The sequence below is a fragment of the Artemia franciscana genome, chromosome 11 (assembly GCF_032884065.1).
Source record: "Artemia franciscana chromosome 11, ASM3288406v1, whole genome shotgun sequence".
NCBI lineage: Eukaryota > Metazoa > Arthropoda > Branchiopoda > Anostraca > Artemiidae > Artemia > Artemia franciscana.
In genome coordinates this window covers 15,960,960-15,984,325 of record NC_088873.1, presented here as the reverse complement: position 1 = coordinate 15,984,325, position 23,366 = coordinate 15,960,960, and the positions used below count along the sequence as shown (strand labels likewise).

The 23,366-nt window shown below is 36.9% G+C and overlaps 1 protein-coding gene across 2 annotated transcripts in view; it reads right to left on the bottom strand.

The window, feature by feature from the left end:
- The window catches only part of LOC136032878 (rho GTPase-activating protein 100F-like), a 142,409-nt gene extending 126,039 nt beyond the window's left edge, over positions 1 to 16,370 (bottom strand). For both annotated transcript variants that reach the window (XM_065713304.1, XM_065713305.1), the window contains exons 1-2: positions 16,216 to 16,370; positions 9,127 to 9,294 (exon numbers count right to left, since the gene is read on the bottom strand). In XM_065713304.1, coding sequence (XP_065569376.1) covers positions 9,127 to 9,294; positions 16,216 to 16,302 — 255 coding nt within the window. In that variant the 5' untranslated portion in view covers positions 16,303 to 16,370. The remainder of the gene's footprint in view (positions 1 to 9,126; positions 9,295 to 16,215) is intronic.
- Positions 16,371 to 23,366: the final 6,996 nt, after the last annotated feature.

The window sequence follows — 23,366 nt, the reverse complement described above, 5'->3', positions numbered from 1 at the left end:
AAGTTCAAAGGTATTGAAAAACGACTCCAAGCCAATAAAACAGTTTTTTTTGCCGAATATAGATGTTACAGTACCATTTATATAAAGCAAAATTTGAAACTTATTACTTCTCTATTTATCAATGGCAAAGCGGGCGCTCTTCCTAGAGCGAATTGCCTTCCATACATAATTTTTCCCCTTCTGACATAGCCACTTTATGTGGAAGAGGTGGTCATAAAAACTTCGAAGAGGGCTCATCTGATTAGAAATTGAAAGCCCTCTTGCCATATCCTTTTCAAAATCATTTTCAATTTATTAATGAAATAACAATTACATTTAAAATTATTTTTTAAGATATTAATTAAATTAGTTTTATGGTTTTAGTTATTATTATTTAATTATTTTTTGTTTATGAACTGTTTTTACTTTATTATTAAGTAATGTTTTAATAATTATTTTTACATACTATCTGCTCCTGTACCTTATTTTAATAAAAGTGAAATTTATAAATAATTACACTATAACGGTTAGATCGATTATTTGAAGTTTTGTACCCCTAAATTTCTGCAACCGTGGCAAGTGCCTTCCACCTGCCTCTCCCCTAAAGCCAACTCTAAGGACAAGGGTTGTAAATTATTTTATAGCTCCTTTTCAATTTTAAGTTATAGACAACATGGGATATCTATCCGATCTCTATCCCAATGTCTATCATATAGACAGTAAAGGATATCACGGGATGGCCTAAAAAATTGAGTTGAAACTCTGAGGGGGTATTCAAGGATCAAATGAGATTTTAATTTTGATTCCAGGGATGGGAGGACGAATATATATATAAAAAGACACTATGTTTACTCTGGTATTCGAAATAGCATATCTACAATTTTTTGGGAGCAGCCTTGGGTATGAACTTGGAACTTTCTGGTTCTACTGGAGAAAGGAAGGAGGAGAAATAGTCAACAAAAATTCAAGCTTTTTTTTAACAAAAAGAGAGAGAAATCTCACAACGAAGAAAACAAACAGGACTATGGCCATTAGAAGGAAAGGACAAAACTAAAGCGACGCAGATATTTTGCCTGTATGAAACAAGGCATCTTCGACTCTAAGAAATCAAAGGAAAAACTAACATGACCAAAAACTAAATAAATCCAAAAACCAAGAAATATTTGCAATAAATGTCTTATATATAATTTTTGCTAATGTGACTGAGCGTCACTGCACATATCATATATTTTGCGAATATATATATATATATATATATATATATATATATCCCACGGCTGGAGCATAAGGCGACAACGGTGCCTCTCCATGACGAACTCTCTTGTGCTTTTAACCGAAGTTCTTCGAACGACGATCTCAGCAGCGAAGCATCCTTCTCAAGGCATTTGCCTAGTGTTGCTTTCTGTTGCCCGCGTCTTCTGATACCAGGAAGGACCCAACACCACGGACAATGGGGTGGGCGGCCCTCACCCACCCACACCACAATACGTATATAGTTATCTACAATATTTATATTATGTATCGAGTATAATATATATCATATCTATAAGTATGTATGCCCCGTTATCGAGTTCCTTTGCTGTTCATAGAAGAATCCTGCGCACTAATTTTTATGAAGTTCCAAATATAATATGTCGATTGACTCAACAAAGAGGAAAGATGAAAAGCTTAAACAAGAATGGTTTAAAAATCAGCCCAAAAAGTCTGTACGGAGAAGGGTCATAGCTGTAGTCAATCCTTGGACTGGAAGAGGGAGGTTCTGAAGATATCTATATATATATATACAAATAAGTTATCTGTGTGTGTGTGTGTGTGTGTGTGTGTGTGTCGAGTGAGGTCATGTTGGTGTGTTGACTGACGTCATGTTTGTTGATTGACGAAATTACACACCGGGACATCGGGACACAAATGACAACCGGGACACCGGGACATAGGGAATATAAATGACGACCGGACACTCAAAGAGAAAGCGACCGGGACACAAGGAATGTTCGATTAGCAATCACCATCAACAAAGCACCGGGACACAAATGACGACCGGGACACAGGGAATATAAATGACGACCAGGACACTTTGGACACAGGGAAACAACAACAACGGGGACGCTGGGGGGCACAGGGGGATATATAAATGATGACAGGGACACAGGGAATGTTGGGATTAGCAATCACCATCAACAAAGCTCAAGGGCAATCATTAAAATAATGAGGTATAGATCTGAATACAGATTGTTTTTCCCATGGACAATTATATGTTGCATGTTCAAGAGTCGGTAAACCTGACAATCTATTTATATGCACAGACAATGGGACACCCAAGAATGTTGTACATTCGCTAGTTTTACGTAGTTAAAAAATATATATATATATATCTATCTATATTCATAGGTGGGACACAGGGACACAACTACAATGGCACGTAAAGACTTGCACGCGCGGGGGGGGCTGGGGGGTTGGGCGAAGCGCCCGCACCAACTAGGTGTTGGGGTGGCGCGAAGCGCCACCCCAACAGCTAGTAAATCTATAACATTAGAAATTATAGTGATGGTTAGTAGCTACAAGAGAGAAAGAGAGAGAAGGGCGAGAGAGAGAAACAAATATGGATAGAAATGGAAATAACAATTCACTGAAATTTTGCATTTTACTTTTCATTAATCTTTATGTGTAAAAAAAATATTTTTAGTCTTTTAGAAAACTTTTAGAAAAATCTTTTTCTTTTTAATCAGGTGATACCCAAGAGGTACAGACAAACTGATTTACAAATTCGTAAATTAATATATAATGGCTCTACGAGTGAAAATAAAGTCATTTGGCAATAAAATTATAGATAGCAGAAAGTAACTTTAGATTTTAAAATTTATTTCTGCTCAGGTTTATTTTCCCTTGGGTCTTTATGCAACATTGTCATTTCGATATATCAGAGATTTCAAAGAAATCGGCTTCGGAAATATATGTGTTCTGAAGCTTATAACAACGGATGTAAACAAATTTTTATAAGCCTCATAAGCTTGTCGTGGCACCCTTAACAGCTTTTTGACCCAAACTGGCAAATACGGTAGTTTTACCTCAGTAATGGATTTTTTTAAAATCAGTTGACACAAATTTTATCAACAACTCGTTTTTAAAAAAGTTGACAGCAAGATATAATCCTTATCTGAGCAGTATCCTCTCAATAGTTTTAAACAGGGACTTAGGGGGAATACTATTAGAGCTACTACCCCCCAAGACGTTATTACGCGTACCTGGGTCTTACAAATTACTATAGTACACCTGTAAGGTATAATAAACCTGATTGTTACGTAACAGGGATTGTTTGTTTCCTTGCGCAAATGTTTTCCTCAAGATTTCTTTGGGTGCTGTGTTAAATGCTTGTAACCCACAAGATTCAGGAAAAACCATCAAGACCCACTAATCAAGATGCAAACTTAGGCGTTCCATAATAAAAATCTTTAGGGCCCGAAAATAGAGAACCTACAAGACACCAGTCCTAGGAGTGAATTCTATCCGGGCCCTGGCATCCAATTCGAACGGAGGCCCAGCAGTCAATTTAAGCAGATCCTTGCATCCAATTCCAGTGGGGCCTTGATATCCCATTCCGACGGGGGGTACAAAGTCAAGTGGGGAAAATTGTTTAAAAAACCTAAGGATGAATGGGAAAACCATCATTGCCCACCAATTAAGATAAAAACGTAGGCGTTACATCATAGTCTTTCATTGATTGTTTAAAAGCCTACAAGGGCAAAGAAAAATTCCAGGGGCCTCCCAAGTAGGGACACAGTCCAAATTGATATTAGTCCATTCGTAAAGGTTTTTTCTGGTTTACACAGAAGGCATTTGTTTTCGTTGTTGATAAATTTCCCGAAAAGTATTGATTTTTCAAGAACAAAGAGAAAGACAATTATACAAGAGTTTGTTTGCGCAATACTATGGCGCACCTGTTTGTCGTGTAATGGTATGGTTAATGTCTACCTATGTTGAGAATGTCGTACTATGTAAAGAGGCCTAAATGTGGGATGTTAAAATAGGAGAAATTTTTTCGTCAAGATTTCAATTTCTTCGACATGTTTTTTTTTCTTTTTCGGCCGTTTTCTTGTGGAGATTTTTTCTTCAAGATTTTTTTAGTAATATAGTCTTTCACTCTATCGTAACTTGGATGCATATCAGAGGTAAAATAGAACAAGCATTATCCTTATGGCTATAAGACGCTACGCCTTCATATACGGTAAAAAATCTATCTTTTTCTCTAATATAAGTGTAACATTCTATTACATAGAATATTACACTTATATTAGACGCAATATTGAACGAGCGTATTTATGTACATAAATTACGGGATGCAAAGATTGCATTGGTAAATTATATTGATGATTCATCCAGGAACAAGGAATCTAAAGGACAAAGACTTTTATTGTACATACATATTTTATTAATAAACAAATTTCAAAACATTATTGAAACATATTATCCCTAGGGCATTGAAATTATTATAATATAGATTGGAAAGAGGTATTTTCAACTAGATAGACGTTCAATCAAGGATTGTCAACATTGACTTTTTTCCAAAAATAGCAATACTATAGCGGAATCGGCTTGTTTTTCATCCTTCTTATGTTCCAACCACTGTTATTTGTCTTTTCCCAAATATACCATATCAAATTGAAATTGTTCTGTTTTCTTTCTTATTCCTTTGTTTTAACTCGGGGCTGTCACACCCACATAAAAAAAACACACATACACACAATCATAAACACAAAGACACACACAAACACATGCATATACAAACACAGACCCACACACAGACACACACACACACACACACACACACACACACACACACACACACACACACACACACACAAACACACACTCACACACACACACACACACACACAAATACACAAAAGCAAACAAAATCAGACACATAGGCACAGAGAGAGAGACAAAAGACATACACATACACACACAGAGTAGGACAAACTAACACACAAAGATGAGCACAAAGACAAAATCACACACGCACAAACACTCAGAGTCAGATAGACACGCAAAGAGAGAGAGGGGGAGAGAGAGAAACAAACGCACAAACACACGGAGTTGACCAACGAACACACAAAGTCAGACGCAGAGACAAGCAAAAACACAGAGTCAGGAACACAGGCACAGAGAGAGAGACAAAGACACAAAAACAACTAAAACATGGAAGGTCGCCTAAACACACAACAGATAAATATTGTAAGTAAGGTGATGCAACATTTTTGTTAGGTCATCTTAAGTAGGTTAGGTTAGATTAACCAAACCTAGTGCCACGTAAGAAAAAGGTTGAATCCTTAAAAAAGGTGTGAGTTTGTATGAAATACCCACATGAACCGCAATATTTTTATAAATATTATAACAGGCCAGCTGCAGGTACCTGAGTTGCGACCCGTTGATTGCGGGTATCTGGGTTAGTTATAGGTTGGTTGCAGGTACCACTGCTGAGGTAGGCTGGTATTTTTAGTGGTAAGGTGTCTATCTGTGCGTGTTTCTGTGTCTGACTCTGTATGTTTGTGTGTGTGTTTTTCTGTCTCTCTCACCGTGCCCGTGTATCTGAGCATAAGTTTGCCTGTCTCTGTTTCTGTCTTTGTGTGTTTATGTGTCTGGCTCTATGTGTTTATGGGCTTTTTTGTCTCTCTGTTTCCGTGCCTTTGTGTCTGACAAAGTGTTTGCCTGTCGCTGTATCTGTCTTTGTGTGTTTGTATTTTTTGACACTGCGCCTTTGTGTGCTTGTTTTTCGTCTCTCTTTCTCTCCGTGCCTGTTTGTCTAACTGTGTATTTACCTGTCTGTGTTTCTTCCTTTGTGTATTTGCGTGTCTGACTCTCAGAATTTTGTGTGTTTTTGTGTGTCTTTCTTCGTGCCTCTGTGTCTGAGTGTGTGTTTCCCTGTCACTGTGTCTCTGTTTGTGTGTGTGTGTCTGTTTGTGTCTATGTCCCCGCTTAGGTATTGCTATTTTTGAGTGAGAAAATAAAAAAAACTGGGCTGAGAAAAAGGAATGGGAATGGAAACAAAACAATTCCGTTTTGGTAAGGGTTTCTTGGAGGAAAAGATAAATAATCCTGGTTGGAAAATAAGAACGGGAGAAACAAAGCGATTCCGCTTTGGTATTGTTTTTTATTGGAAAAAAAATTCAAACAGCCCTGGTTGAAACAAAAGAATAAGAAATGAAACAAATTAGTTCTGTTTTTGTATTGTTATGCTCAGGAAACTGTCAAACAACCCTGCTTGAAACAAAGGAACGACAAAAAACAGAGAAAATCGGTATTGGTATTTTTGGGGAAAAGTTAAACTAAGCTGGTTAAAACAAAATAATCAGAAAAAATATATAATCAAACCCGCTTTCGTGTTGCTATTTCTTAACAAAAAAGTCAAACCACTCTCTTTGAGACATAAGAACCAGAAAAGATGAAAAGCAAATTCCGATTTTTATTTTTATAATGAAAGTATCAGAGAATGCGTTAGATGTAATAATACGTGACAGAGGGGTGCCAAAGGCCATTCATAGAGTGAAATTGCCATGGGGGGCATCACGCTGGGGATGGCTTGCGGAAACTCAAACCAACAGATTTAAAGTATGGTTTTATCAAAAAATATCTGAAAAATGTCTTAAGAATAATGAAGGATGCTGGAATGTGCCACTTGAATACCATAGTTTGCATATTTTTATCATAAAATTGGGAGTTCAAATGTTGGGAGTTTAAAAAATTGGGAGTTCAGAGAAAATAATACCAAAAAGAATAAAAAAAAATATGGAATTCATTCACATGACTGGTGCTCCCATGAATTTACCTCCAATAACTTACCCTTCCACTCAACGGATCTATGTTTATTGATTAAAATAATGGTTCTCGTGCAGTATTATATTTTTGATGTTGTGGATATACTTATCGTGAATTTCTCAGCATTTATGTTGACAATCCTCAACTGAACGATTTTCTAGTTGAAAATATCTCTTTCCCACCTGTATAGTATTGATTTAAGAGCCCTAAGAATAATGCATTTTAATAATATTTCTAAAGTTGTCTATTAATAAAACATGTATGCACAATAAAAAGTCTTTGTCCTTTAGATTCCTTGTTCCTGGACGAATCTTCAATATAATTCACCAATGCAGTATTTGTATGTTTTAGCCTATGCATATAAATTTTCTTGTTCAAGATTATCTCTGATGTAAGTGTAAAATTCTATACAGGGAAAAGTAGAAGCTAGATTTTTGACCGTATATGAAGGTTTAGTATGTTTTAGTCATATTGGTACTCTTGGTTTTATTTCATCTTTGATAACACTTAATTAAAAAATATTGAAACAAAAATCTAAAAGAAAAAAAGACGTCGAAGAAAATGAAATCTTGAAGAAACAATATCATCTTCTAAGGTAATACGTAGCATCCCACGTTTGCGCTGCCATTATGTAACACCCATGTTTATACCGTCCTCTGTTACAAATATGAGTTCTCTTCTGGCTCCTTGAACTCTAACAAGTCACGCAAGATTACATCATTCTCAACATAGGTAAACATTTCCTCTACCATTACACATGGTACAACAGGGGTATGGTACACCATGGTACAAACAGGGTTACTATAGTATTGCGTAAAGAAACTATTGCATAACTGGTGTTTTCTTTGTTTTTGAAAAATCAATAAAAAAAAACCGGAAATTCTTGTGTCTTTTATCAGCACCGAAAACAAAGGCCCTGTGTGTAAGGCAGAATAAACCTAAGTTAATGGGCTATGATAAGTTTGTACTGCATCCCTATTTGGGAACCCCTGAGGGTTTTTCCTGGCCCTCTTAGGTTTTTAAACAATCAATTAAAAACTACGATGTAACGCCTACCTTTGTATCTGACTGGCGAGCCCTGAGGCTTTTTTCTACGTCCTTAGGTTCTTAAACAATCAATGAAAAAACTATGACATAACGCCTGCGTTTTTATCTTTATGGTGGGCTCTCAACGTTTTTTCCAACATCATTTGGTTTATTGAACAATATTCCCAACTTGACTAGCGAGCCTACAGCGTTGAAATTGGTTGATAGTGCCCACCTGGTATTGAATGCTAGGACCCCGGCGGAATTGGACGTTAGGGCTTCGTTGGAATTGACTGCTAGGAAACGGAGATCAGCACCGCCAGTACGGACTGTAAAGTCTAATGCCGTATCCTTTACCTTTTAGGCCGTCCTGGCCGAGTGGGTTGGTGCGCTGGATTCAGGATCCCTTGTCTGAGAGGAAGCGGGTTCGAATCTCGGTGTATCCAATTCTTCAGTTTGGGACGGGGGTCAGTGGCGTGACTCTGTAAGCTTAGCCAGAGTCGACCCAGCTCTAAATGGGTACCTGGAGAAATCTGGGGAATTTAAACAGGAAGGGTGTGCGAAAGCACAGGATGGCTGGCCCCCAACCCCCCATTGCACTTTCTGGCTGAAGGGCCAAGAAACGGAGGTCAGCACCGCCGGTACGGACTGTAAAGTCTAATGCCGTATCCTTTTTCTTTAATTTTACCCCTATGGAATTGGATTTTAGAGACCTCCTAAGATTGCTCGCTAGGGCCTCCATTGGAATTGCTTGCTAGGGTCCCGCTGGAAGTGGATGCTAGGGCCCTGGTAAGATTTCTCGCTAGGGCCTCCATTGGAATTGCTTGCTAGGGTCTCGTTGGAATTGGATGGTAGGGCCCCTTTAGGATTTCTTTCTACGGTTTCCGCTGGAGTTACTTGCTAGAGCCCCTAATGGAATTGCTTGCTAGGACCCTCCGTGAAATTGAATGCTAGATTTTAAACAACCAACGAAAAAACTATGATATAACGCCTTCGTTTGCATCTTGATTAGCAAGCTATGAAGATTATTCCTGACCACCGTAGGTTTTTAAATATTTAACATAACAACCAAAGATATGTTAAAGAAAATATTTGCATAGGTAAACAAACAATCCCTATTACACAACAATAAGGTTACTATAACAGAAAATTGTGCAATCCTAATGCATAAGACCCAGGTGCACGTAATAATGTCTAGAAGGGCTAGTAGCTCCAATAGTATACCCCCTATGGCTGGGTTTTAAACCATTGAGAAAATGCTACTTATCTGGCCAAAATGATCTTGGTTAAGTTTGAGATCTTCAATACCTTTCTAAAATCGCTTTGAAGAACCATAGGTACTTCTCGTCGTTGCATGGAAACAGATCCGGGAATATTTTGGGTGGTAGATGCCTGAAAACTCTGCTGTGGTTCCTTTGCAGTTTCCATTTGCTGTCTCCTAGGACTAGCGCCCATATCACTTCCCTGCTCATTTTCCTAAAGAAAAGATAAGCTCTTAGAAATAATAAAAAGTTAAAAATGAGAATCTCGAATAAACACACTGATGTATAAAATTGGTCTTACTAAAACATACAGAAGATTATACATGCGCTGTTCTCCTCTCATGGTATGCAATCCTCTCTCCCTGGATGATGATAAATCCTTCCCTGGATTAAAATAAATAGATGACATTTTTGGCGAAAAAAAACTTTTCTATAAGCCCATCTCCCCCTCCCCCTAAAGTGGTTGCTCTTGATGCAGTAAGGCATTTGTTAATTTATACAGATTACAGATCATTAATTGACTTGTCCTTCCTTAATAAGAAGCAAAAAATCTGATAAAATACAAAGAAACAGCCGCTACAAGATTTTACTAGCTGTACATAAATTTTAAACAGGGTCATTCAAGTCGTGTTTCTAGAGTTCTGCATTTCTATACCATATCGATAAGAGCTGGGTGCTCCAAAAAAGTATAGAATTTCAAGGCTGATAATCCATTTGAAGAGGCAGTTTAACAAAAACTACTTTGATAACGGGGACATTTGAAGATGATTAGTTTAATTTTCAGCAGGACGGGTATCACCACGCTACCATTACAGTTTAAGATCCAACCTGGAAAATATTTTGCCAAATTGGATGAAGGATGACCGTAGATTACCCTGTGCATTCCACAAATTTCACCAACCATGTTTTGTTTTATGTGACGTCTTTGAGACACGAAATTTTCGCTATGATCAGGCACGTACGCATAGGGGGAGGGGCTCTTGGCCTGGCCCCCTCCCCAGATCCTAAATTTTTCTTGCATTTCAAACTCAAACTCATTTCATATTCCAATTATCATATTTGGTTTCATCACGGCTCCCAAAACAGTTCTTGAGTATGCGTCTGGGTACAATGCCTCATTTACCATTGAATTAAAAAAAATTGTGTTGAATCGTAGTCACAGAGCAAGAGTGCTTAAGCAAATAATTTTGTAGTCAATACTGGCAAAGAAAAGAATTTGTTATTGGCAAGTAAAAACAAAAACAAAAACACATGAACATTACTTGAACTGGCTCCTAGCTTACAATCTTAGTTACCGCAGAAAGAGACAAAAAGAGGTAAGTCCTTGGCAGCCAGGTATGCAAGGGTAGGGATGCTTCAGGCTCAACTGTGACTATTTTTATTCAATATTTCTTTTTCTGTTTTCTGAAATGACATACTGTAGAAAAATTTTCCTCCAAATAAAGAAATTTTCATTAATATTTTCCTTCTCTTTTCATTGCAAGGAAAATCAAGAACTTGACAAAACTATCAGAATCTAAACTCGGTGTGTTTGATGCAATCTATTTTATGTCGGATAAAGTACAAATGCTACATGTATCTTTGAAATGTTACATAGTCTGCTTCAAGAGTATTGTGTTTTGCTGTAAGTACTAAGAAATATTACAGGTTTCAAAGAGTTCGTGGTAACGAACTGTAGTAAGGAGCGACTCGGCTCAATAGTAACCAAAACTCTAAAAAATGGAATTACCAATAGCTTCATCAAAAGAATCGCATTTTAATGCTGATTTTAAATATATAAGTTTCATCAATTTCAGTCTTACCCATCGAAAGTTACGAGCCTGAGAAAATTTGCCTTATTTTAGAAAATGGGGGGAAACACCCCCTAAAAGTCATAGAATCTTAACGAAAATCACACCACCAGATTCAGCGCATCAGAGAACCCAATTGTAGAAGTTTCAAGCTCCTATCTACAAAAATGTGGAATTTTATATTTTTTGTCAAAAGGCAGATCACGGATGCGTGTTTATTTGTTTGTTTGTTTTTTTGTTGTTTTTTTTTTTTCCCAGGGGTGATCGTACCGACCCAGTGGTCCTAGAATCTTGCGAGAGGGCTCATTCTAACGGAAATGAAACGTTCTAGTGCCCTTTTTAAGTAATCAAAAAATTGAAGGGCACTTAGGCCCCCTCCCACGCTAATTATTTTCCCAAAGTCAACGGATCAAAATTCTGAGATATCCATTTTATTCAGCATAGTCGAAAAACCTTATAACTATGTCTTTGGGGACGACTTACTCCCCCACAGTCACCGTGGGAGGGGCTACAAGATACAAACTTTGACCAGTGCTTACATATAGCAATGCTTATTGGGAAGTGTACAGACGTTTCCAGGGGGATTTTTTGGTTGGGGGAGGGGTTGACAAGAGGGGGATATGTTTGGGGAACTTTACATCAAGGAATTTGTCATGGGGGAAGAAAATTTCCATGAAGGGAGCGCAGGATTTTCTAGCATTATTCAAAAAAAACAATGAAAAAATAAATATGAAAAGTTTTTTCAACTGGAAGTAAGGAGCAGCATTAAAAATTAAAACGAACAGAAATTATTACGCATATGAGGGACTCACCTGCTCCTAATACCCCGCTCTTTACGCTAAAGTATTTTAGTGATTTCAACTATTTTTTCTACGGCTTTTGTGATTGAGGAGTCATTCTTAATGAATTGGGACAAAATTTAATCTTTAGCGTAAAGAGCGAGGTACTGACAAGGGGGTGAACCCCTCATATATGTAATAAAAACATGAGATTACCAAAGTTCGTTACGCAAGCTAATTTTTAAGTTACGTTTATCTTTTACTAATAAAAACATTCGTAAAAAATTAAAATTTCTAGTTGCCTTTTTAAGTAACCAAAAAAATCGCAGGGCAAATAGGCTTCCTCCACCGTTCCTTTTTTTTCTCAAAATCATTCGATCAAAACTATGAGAAAGCTATTTAGCCAAAAAAAACTTGCAAATTTCGTGTTAATTATTCCTCTGCGGAGAGCCAAAATCAAAACATGCATTGATTCAAAAACGTTCAGAAATTAAATAAAAAAAAAACAAGTTTTTTTAGCTGAAAGTAAGGAGCGACATTAAAACTTAAAACGAACAGAAATTACTTCGTATATGAAAGGGGCTGCTTCCTCATCAACGACCCACTCTTTACGCTAAAGTTTGAGTCTTTCTCTCAACTCTGCTTTCTAAAACAATAAAAACTTTAGCGTAAAGAGCAGGGCGTTGATGAGGAAGCAGCCCCTTTCATTTACGAAGTAATTTCTGTTCGTTTTAAGTTTTAATGTCGCTCCTTACTTTCAACTAAAAAAAAACTTGTTTTTTCATTATTTTGAATAAGTGTCGAGCGGGGCGGCAGCCACCTCGCTACGGAATGGACACATTTCATCGTTTTAATCCCACTTATTATTTTCCATAATTATCGTTTTACTTTGAGATTAGTTGTGTGACATGGGCGATACAGCCCATGTTTCCAAGTGGTGGGGAAAGGGGAGAAAACCCAACAAAGAAAATCCAATGTTGTTTTTTTTTTTTTTTTAAAGGTTTTTGCGCTAGCAAATAGTCAATGCATATGTTTTCAACTCAACTCCCTCCACACCCAAGAATGAGAATTACAAAATTTTGCATCGATTTTTAGTATTTCCGAACATTAAGAAATTAGCTTGTAAAGTTTAATATGTAATTATTTTGATGGGAGGGGGAGTAAAATATTCAAAATACTTGCTAATTACCTTTAAGCATTGGTTATATTTGGTTTTTTATCATTAAGGACTATATCTCTTCGCTACGAGTCAGTAGTTAAACGATCGTGTGTCTATTTTATTAATGAAATTCCAAAATTTTTGATAACATAGAAACTACTGTTTGTCCTAGATTCAAATAGAAAAATTTGTTAAATTACATTTAATAAATCGAATCTAATTGGAAAGAAAAATCACATTCATATGAAAATTGAATTAAATAGAAACATGAGATGAATCATCTAAGGAGAACAGAAAATCAATCAATGAAGATAAAAGTATAGGAGAATGGACAAAGAGCCGTCGACTTTTATTAAAAGCAAAGTAACTTGTAATAGTGTACACGACAATATGAAGTAAAATTAATTATTTAAGTCTTTCATCACGTCTTTCTTAGAAATACCAATGATTCCATGACATGTTCTCTTTTGAAATGCTAATTCCTGGGATCTTTTAAATAAAAAAAAAAAACGGTAATATTTTCTATTTATCTATTTCTAATCTATTATTTATTATATAATTTATCTATTATCTATTTTCTATCTATATCTAACGGTAAATGTATACAAATTGCCTAACTTCAGTTTTCCCATGAAGATGGTACGTTCCGAACAGTCAACATGTAAATAAAAGAAAAACATGTTTTGTCATCATTACGAGTGCATAGGAAATATTATAAATTAAAAGCTGAGCAACGCACGGACAGGAGAATTTCCGCCCCCCGCCCTTAGTTTCGGCAATGTTATTTTTATCAATTTGTTTTATGGAAAATTTCCCCTGCTGGAAGTCCCCCTTGAAAAAGGGAAGTACCAAATGATTTTAGGAAAACCTTAATTAAACCACTGTATAAGAAAGGTGACAAGAGTGAGTGTCGTAATTACCGAAGCATTAGTCTGGTCTCTGTAGGTAGCAAATTACTGAGTAACATGATACTTTTTAAAATAAGAGATGCTGCAGACATAGTTTTAAGAGAGGAACAGTGCGGTTTTAGAAAAGGTAGAGGATGTGTCGACCAAGTTTTCACTCTTAGGCTAATAATTGAGAAATCTCTTCGTTGTCAAACACCTTTGGTCCTCAGTTTTATCGATTATGAGCAAGCTTTCGATTATGTTGATAGAAGAGTGTTAGCAAAGATCTTATCCTTATAGGGTATACCAGAAAAATACATTAAAGTGATTTAAGCTATGTACGAGAACAATACTGCTGCTGTTAAGGTAGAAAATGAGGTTAGCAACTGGCTTTGTATTAAACTTGGAGTTAAGCAGGGTTGTGTTCTATCCCCCTTTATTTTATACGGTTCATTTTGATGGACTTCATCTTAAGGAGCACAGGAAAGGCAATTGGAGACACGGAATCAAATGGGAAGGAAAAACGTTCCTGGACATAGAAAATGCTGATGATTCATGCATATTAGATGAAAGTGTGAGCAAATTGAATGCATTTTTAGATGTTTTGCGAGTTCAGGATGCTAGAATAGGCTTGAAAATTAATGTGAAGAAGACTAAGTCACTAAGGCTAGGAATAAGTGAAGATGAAAAGGTGACGTTTGGTAACGAAAAGATTGGTCAGGTTGGAAGCTTCACTTACCTTGGTAGTATTATTAGTAAAGACGGTGGGTGCAGTGAAAATATTAAAAGTAGAATAGCTATGGCTCAGAGTGCTTTTTCACAATTAAAAAAAAGTTTGTAAGAATGGAAAGATAAGTCTACAAACCAAGATTAGAATATTGGAAGTTACAGTGATGACAGTGGTCAAATATGGCTCTGAAGCATGGGCACTCCAAAAAGCAGATGAAAATTTACTAGATGTTTTCCAGAGAAATTGCCTAAGGATTGTTCTGGGTACCCGGCTGACTGACCGTATTTCGAACAGTAGGTTGTAGGAAAAATGTGGTTCAATCCCGCTTTCTAGGGCTATAATGAAAGAAAGGTTGAGATGGCTAGGCGACGTTCTGCGGATGAAGATTGACAGATTGCCGAAGATTGTCCTTTTTGGCCAACCGTCTGAGGCTACACGGAAATCAGGTTGTCCTTGTCTGGCTTGGGAGGATGTCATTAATAAAGATTTAAAGGAAATGGAAAGTTCCTGGGAGGGTGTAAAGAGGAAGGCCTTGAATTGATTAGATTGGAGGAGGAGCGTGCGTAACTGTTTTGGCCTCAGGCGGCTTGGTGCTGCAGTGAGTTAGTAGTAGTAGTAGTAGTAGTAGTAGTAGTAGTAGTAGTAGTAGTAGTAGTAGTAGTAGTAGTAGTAGTAGTAGTAGTAGTAGTAGTAGTAGTAGTAGTAGTAGTAGTAGTAGTAGTAGTAGTATTAAATCTTCTCTTGGACGACTTAAAAGAAGGGTTTTTCGGGATTACACCTATTGGGAGGCCATTTCATATGGCGACAGATGGTCGAGCGAAACTTGTCTTCAAGTGTTATTCGCGGGGTGTGCCTGTAAAATGTAGTCCTGTCGATCTGTACTTTGGTGAGTTGATTGCAAAGGCTTTATTTTATCTGGAACAAGTCTTTACACCTCCTCAGATGTAGGTGAATGCATGTATTTGTAGAACACCGATACTAAAGCCACATCAAATTGATCCTGGATCGACTGCGCTGGGTTGGCATCAGAGTTTCTAGAAATTGCTACTGTTCTAGAATAGCAAACCTATAATTTCTAGAAACTACTCAGTTTTGTACATGTTTAAGAGAAGCAATGTGACTATTTGGAGCACCAGCAAAGAAAGGACATGTGTATCCCATGATTGGTCAGACACACGACGTGAATGGTGTCAAAATGGACTCGTCAAGGAGGAGGTTTATATATCTTAAGATGACTCCTACTTTCCGGAGAGCAGGAGGATCTCACTTTGCAGAGGTGTTCTGCCTACGTGAGAATCGGCCAGAAGGGAACTCCAAGAAGGGGTAGTGTGTCAGCTCTTCTTTATGACCTTCGTTTGAAAATGAAACACTCCACATTCCACATATTCGAAGTAAAAGCTCTTTTTAGAATGAACTGACTGGATATTAATTATTTTTTGTGTGTGCATGTCCCATCCCCTTTTTTATTACTTTTGTTATGTTAATTTATTTTCTGTATAGTTAGGCACATGTTGCCATCCCGCTGGAAGTGTTTTTGTAACTCATTTGGGAGAGGGGTTATTCGTGATTTAGTTCATTTTTTTTACTTTAAATTAAATTGAGCCTTTTTTCACGGATTCAAAATCAGTTTGTGTCCTACTTCAGTCTGCATTTAGGTGAATTGACTCACGTATACCATTATATTCATAAATAATTCTTCCTTTTCTATAAGCCTTGCACTAAACGTTTAGTTGTAAGGGCTTTCTTTTTCTTGTTTCAAGCCTAAATAGTAATTATAAAAAAAAACATACTTTTTTGCCTCCACAACAGAGCATTCTTCTCTTTTTGATTGAACACCAAGAGAGGCAGCCCGTCTTGCACGAAAGGGCAGACACCATCAGTTACCACTTATAAGAAATTACATTATAATTCCATCTTTCTTCACTAGCATTAAACGGGGATACAATTCATTGATCCCCGCTAAGATACTGTGGTGTTCCCGGCAGAAGCCAAGGCGCAGTCTAGAGCAGTAGACTTGCGTGGAAACTACTAAAAAAGAATAGACAATCTTGACAGAAAAGAGAATAACTATGTTATGCTCTTTGAATCTCTACTATGCCTTTTGAAGCTTTGTACTAACTCAGCTTTTTTCGTAATTTTCTTTGTGAAACCTTCCAGAGGAAGGACAGAGTATGCGAGGCTAAAAATCCATTTTGTATGGGATTCAACTGATTTTTTCTGAAGGGGGAGGGGTTCAAGGGGTTGTTCATTTGAGCAAACGAGCTTCATGTAACCATAATAAACACCATTCACAATCCTATATAATTTCTTCCAGTCCGAAGGGGGAGGGTCATGTCTATTAGGATTCCTGATCACCCCTGGGAAGAACATAAAAATTAAAAATAAAGCAAAAACAAAAAATAAACACGCATCCGTGATTTTTCTTCTGGGAAAAAAAGCTAACATTTTTACAGATTGGTAATTGGAAATCTCTACAATAGGGTTCTCTAATACACTTAATCTGACGATGCAATTTTCGTTAAGATTCCTTGACTTCCAGAGGTGCTTCCCCCGTTTTTAAAATCAGAAAAATTCTCTCATGCCCGTCAGTTTTGAAGGGTTACATTTAACTTAATGAATCTTATATATTTAGAATCAGCATAAGAAGTCAACTTTATTGATTTATCTTTTGCAATTAAAATAATGTTTATTAGAGTTTTTGTTAGTATTAGACCGAGTCGTTTCTTGCTTACAGTTCGGTTACCGCGAACTGTTTGAGCAATATCAATGGCCATTCACTGGAGGGGAAAACAGAGAGAAGTACAAAAAAGGTTTTGGATCTGGGTTTCCTTATAGGACAAGATAACTAACACGTCATTAATCTAAAGGTAGAGAAAGAAATTATTTATGTCGAATAGAGGAATCATTTTTAACAAAAAAAAACAAATTCCTTATTTTATATTAAATTTGACATAAAACTATAATGGACAGCCCGGAACGGTATGAAATGGGTGAGCGGATGTCTCCAGCTAGTTAGAATGCAGATTGAAGACCAATTCCCTTGGCAGAAAATCGTATGGCGGCTCTTAGGTGCTGATTTGGCTGAGAAATCTTTATCACAAACACAATTCAAGCAAAATTAACTGCAAAATCACCTTAATTTATGAGATCCTAGCAAAACGAAAATTAATGGGATGTTCCATTTAAGAGTCTCAATTTTTTTCTCGCCCCAAATTAAAGAATAAAACAGGGGATATTGCACATTATCTCCACATTGCCCACTTCCTCCACATTGCCATCCATTTGATGCATTTATTCTTTTTTTTCTCTTTGCTGATTTTAAGGATCAAATCCATCACCGGGTGAGAAGTTGAACAATAATACCCCAAATCCAAACCAAATTCCTCATAAATTTTATTTGTATTTTTACACACAATATCCAAAAACATCAATACATCCCTTGCCAGGTACATTTTACAATAATCCTCCCCATTTTTGCACCCTCCCTTGGCCAAAAATATTTTGGCAAATTCATAATCGGCAGTTTTGTTAGTAGTGATGCCCCTCTGCTTTAAAGGTCAACCCTATCCTTATCAAGACAGCCCTACCGTCACACCCATATCCCAACATTCCTGTGACAAACATCCCACCACTCTTGTGACAGCCAGCAGGTGTATGTTACGTACTGGGTTTTTGTTTACCTTTGGTTGTTACGTCATAGGAAGGGTTTACTTTTGGCTCTTACGTAATAATATCTTTAAGTGTTTAAAAAAAATACAGACACAGGGCAACTTTACTTCATGATTTCCTTGGATGTTACGTAATAAGGTTTGCTTGTTACACAATAGAGTGTTTTCTTAAAAAAAACTATAAGGGCCAGGAAAAAACCTTCAGGTCCTCTCTCAATTAAGGGCATGATTCCGATTTTTCATCACGCAATATTTTCATGCTTTACACACAAACAGCCATTTCTTGTCAACAGATAAGGGATTTTTGCCGCCGTTTTCTATGGATAGAACCGTTAGAGAGACTAGACGTCAATTGATTTTCCTAGAAACGAAGGCTTGCTGGTAAACATAGGTTGTACCGCTATTTTCAGGAAACAGAGGCGGCACTTGATCCACTATTCTTCTAGTGGGACCGGGTAATTTTCTACTGTCTCCGGGGAGTATAAAAGTGGGTATTGAACAAGCAGTCTCAGAAGTTTCTTCTATTAGATTTTTAAGAAACAAGTTGATGTTAAAAATGGGTACCTATAGAAATTTGAAGAAAAAATGAATTTCTGCTTATATACAGGTGAATCTCTCTATCTGTTACCAAAAAATAGGATGGTTATGCCCAAACTTGAGCTGGTATAGCTCCTTATATCAGATAAAGAAGTAAAACCATAACCCCCACCCTTAATAAGAAATTTTCTATCGGAGGTATAATAACCTTATTTTTATGACTAATTCATGTCTCATATTAAAGTGCTTTCAAGCATATTTTAGCAGAAGAGTTAAAATTCCATAAGTACCTGCATGGCTTATACACAACTTACTATCCGTTAGATTTTGAGCTTAAAGTAAATTAAATTAAAAAAACAAGTTTTTTAACTGAAAGTAAGGAGCGACATTAAAACTTAAAACGAACAGAAATTACTCCGTATGTGAAAGGGGCTTTTCCTCCTCAACGCAACGCTCTTTATGCTAAAGTTTGACTCCTTCTCTTAACTCTACTTTTCAAAACAGCAAAAAACTTTGATTTAAAATTTTGACCTAATTTGATTTAACGGCGCTGTATAACGCCGTTAAATTGAATTGAATTCTTTTACTATTGCTTCTTGTAGAGAGAATAAAATAAAAAATTTAGTCACGGAATTAAAAATACTTTGGGTCTATGATACTTGCTCAGAGCAAAGTTTTCTGTCAAAATATCCTATTTTTTCCCATATTCAGTTATTATTAACATGAGTCACATTCACTTAGGTAAATTATTCGATTCTATTTTGCTCATTTTGGTTTAATGAAATTCTTTACATTTTGTTGAAAAACTTATAAGTTTTTTAGACTAATTACAGGAAAGAGCCAATCATATGTAATCTAAGTCATGTTGTTTTTAGGCATTATTCAAAGAAAATGTATAATGTCAAGTCACTACTCCCAATCTCTGCTTCGCGAAAAGTGCTTGTAAGCTTAAATACTAGACAATCATATAGAAAAAGAAGGAAATGAAATAGTCCTGTATGGTCTGAGGACAAAAGGAGTGATTTATACGAGATGAATTTAACGGGAAACTGTGATTTCAAGACTCAAGTTATATAAAAAAAAATAATCGTTATTTCAGGCAAACCCCAATTAGGAAGAGGTTCCTCCCCCAAAGGAAGCAAGGGTACGCAATGTGAGACCTTCAAAACCGTCTCCCAGCATACAAAGTGAAGAGAACACAGCCCCCTCAAGACCTTCGGGTCCTTCAACCTGTGGTCCCCATGCAAGAGGAGAATACATCTCCCATGCAAGATAGCAATTTAACGTAAATAAAATTTTTGATATTCTTTCATAAGGCTTATTTATCGGGAGGAGGTAAAATACTTACCGTTTTTCTAGCTAATGTATACTCTTGTTCACATTAACTAAGGAAGAAATAACTGTGTTGGGAACGTTGTTCGCTACCTCTGCCAGGGGGCATTAATGGTATTGCCCCATCCTAAAAATAATTCATTCTTTTCAGCCTAATACAGGCTTTGAGGGGCTTTTCGCCATGACCTAATGCTTGGATGCGAGCAAATTTTAATGCATTAATGCTTAATGCGAGATAAACTTCTCGGACTATTAAAACACTGGTGCTATCGTCCATCTTTAAAAAGTAGCATTTTTTTAGTTAGCTATAGGGGCCTTAACAATAGTTTTGAGGGGGGTAGAGAACCCCCTCAGCCTCCTAAGAGAGAAATTACTAAAAATAAGACATTTCTTTTGGGTTATAGTGAGTCCTGAGTGATGGTGCTCTTGCCAGTCCTAAAAGTAATAACTAAAATAATACATTCTTTTCAGTTTAGTGAAGGGATAGTTGAGAGCCCTGGCTCGTTAGGTCTGAAGGGTATGAGGAGCAATTGTCCCTTAGATTAACATTCTTTTTCAGTATAATAACAAACTCTTTTCACAGTTTAAAATCATAAATGCTTCAAGGGAGTAAGAATTTTTATTCCTTTTCAGGCCCCGAAAATGATCTCCCAGCATGGATTGACGATCTGCTGACGGATTTCTTTGGAGCAGCACCAATGGACACAAGGCACCCTCTCCGTAAGTTTTACGATTCTTTAGAACATCATAATACACGAAACGTAAAGAGGGGGACAACTTACCCACATTTATAGGGTAATTTCTGGTCGTAAATTTATAACTCGTAGTGTGAAGTCTGCAGTCCTGAAGGATCAATTTGGGGAGCCCATGTACGATATACTTTCTGATCATTATACCATTAGTTGGTAGTAAGGTCCTTCTAGGTCTGAATGCTCACTCTTAAGTATAAACAAAGGTCTCACTCACACATCTTCAGACTATTTATTCTCTTTAGGCCTAATATAAAATATTTCTTAGGATGAAATCACAGATGTTTCAATGAGGTAATAAGTTCTTATTATTTTCTAGGCTCACATAACCGCATTACCACCTACACAAAGACCAAGAACGTATTGTCACCACCAACCAAATTTCATGAAAATTCATGTACTGCCCCAGTGGAGATTGAACGTGAGGGATATTATAGTAAGGCAAGGCGATCCTGATTAGTATACTCTCCCCCACCTTTGATCCAGACTGTAATGAGGGACCTCGGTGTCGACGCATAATTTTTAGACGATCTGTCAGAACAAATGTCACCTAGCGAGGCCGATAGGGTCCTAAAAGAACAGCTGCCCACCCCTCACAGTGACAGTGCCGTGCAGGAACCAGGACAAAGTGGTGCCGGCTCACCCTATTTTATCTGAATTTTATTTACCAAACTCCGTTTTGCGCAATATTTGTGCCTTTAAAGCTGAGTTTGGAGACCCTTTCAACACCCTTTACAAGCGGTAGTGTTCATACATATCAAGTAACCTAGAATATTCCTATGTCAGTGAGATTTGGACACCTCTTGAAAAACAGATTCGGGAGAAGGAGGTGGGGCAGAATTAAAGCATTCATCGCTTAAAGAAATTTTTAATGAATAGTTGGATGATGTGTGCTCGCTTTACCTGCAAACGGAGATGCAGACGCTTCACCCGTTACTAACACAATTTTGATGGCATTTTCGGATTGGATGGGAAGTATTATTAATAAGGTGGAAAGTCATGATGAAAAAGGTGGTGGGTCAATAATTTCATTTATCAAAGATTTGGATGTTTAAGTTACGTCGTTTAAAAGGGAACTTTTTTCAAGATGTGGGAGGGGGAAGGGTAATTTTAGAAAATATAGTGTTGATTTAAAGAGTTGTAGAGTTATACAACACTTTTGTTACGAAACAGGCTTCAAGTGCTTCAAGTATTTAGTCCTCGTGGCAGGATATAAACCCTCGAGAGTGGATGCTATTAAGACTCATTTGGACAATTTGGCAGTTAATGAGGGTGGGAAGGGAGTGAAATTTCCTAAAATTGATTTTAACTATTTAAAGGATCCATATATTGTATCACTTAAGCGGATATTTATTTTTGAGATGGCCAAAGATCATTTAAAGAATGGTGTTTCAGTGTTACATTATGATACAGAATACGAAAAGGGGGAGTTTAAAGAGGAAATGGGGACTTTGTATTCAGTAAGGGATCCGTCCATTGAATCAAAGGCCCCGATTGCGCTCAATAACTCTAATCGTCTTTCATCTAGTTTTGAAACCACCGAATATTGAAAACGTTGTTGGTGTATTTTGTTAGAAATAATTTAAGCGGAAAATTTCAATGACAGATATCATGGGAGAACATCGCTTCTATACTTATAATATTAGAAAAGAAAGAATAACTAATTTGTCACAAAGGTTGTATTCATTGTTGATCTGGTCATTTACTAAATTAAAAATGAGAAGGTACCTTCTTCTGAATCACCCATCTCTCTTCTCTCCAATGGGCCGTGAAAAATCTTGTTGTGTTTAATGGAAACATTCAGAATTTGATCAGACATTAGTTTAACTAAAAATAATCTCAAAGATCATGCCACTGTAAATGAGTAAAACAATGTTCAATTGGTTTTTGAAAATTTGCTGTTTATTGTACAGAACTACTACTACTAACTAAAACTAACAGCTCAGCTCAGCACCAAGCCACCTGAGGCCAACACAGCTACGCACGTCCCTCCTCCCTTCCAATTTATTCAAAGCCCCCATCTTCACACCCTCCCAGGAAGTTTCCATTTCCTTTAAATCTTTCCTTATGACATCCTTCAACTCCAACCATGGAAGACCTGCTTCCCTGTTATCCCTAGATCGTTTTCCAAAAAGGACAATCTTCGGCATTCGGTCATCCTTCATCCGAAGAAAGAACCCTAGCCATTCCAACGTTTCTTTTATTATAGCCCTAAAAAGTGGGCTTGAACCACACTTTTCGTACAGCCTGCTTTTTGAAATATAGTCAATCAGCCGGGTACCCAGAAAAATCCGTGGGCAGTTTCCTTGGAAACCATCCAGCAAATCTTCATCCGCTTTTTGGAGCGCCCATGCTTGAAAGCCATGTTTGACCATTGTCATCACTATAACGACTAATGACACTGTCGTCTTTCAAAGAATTCTAAGAAAACATGAAAGCAGGTAAATAAGTAGCAGGAAGAAAAGAGTTATGCTATTGAAAATGCTAAAAGTAAAATTTTTAATATTTCAATAATTTAAAAATATTTAGGACTTGATATTCGAGCTCATTTCGGAGAATTTCACTCTTTGGATTTATCTAGTCTCGTTAAATATCACAAAATTGTGCCAGGCAGTTAGCTTACTTTAGACAATAAATTGCGGATGGACCTAGCTT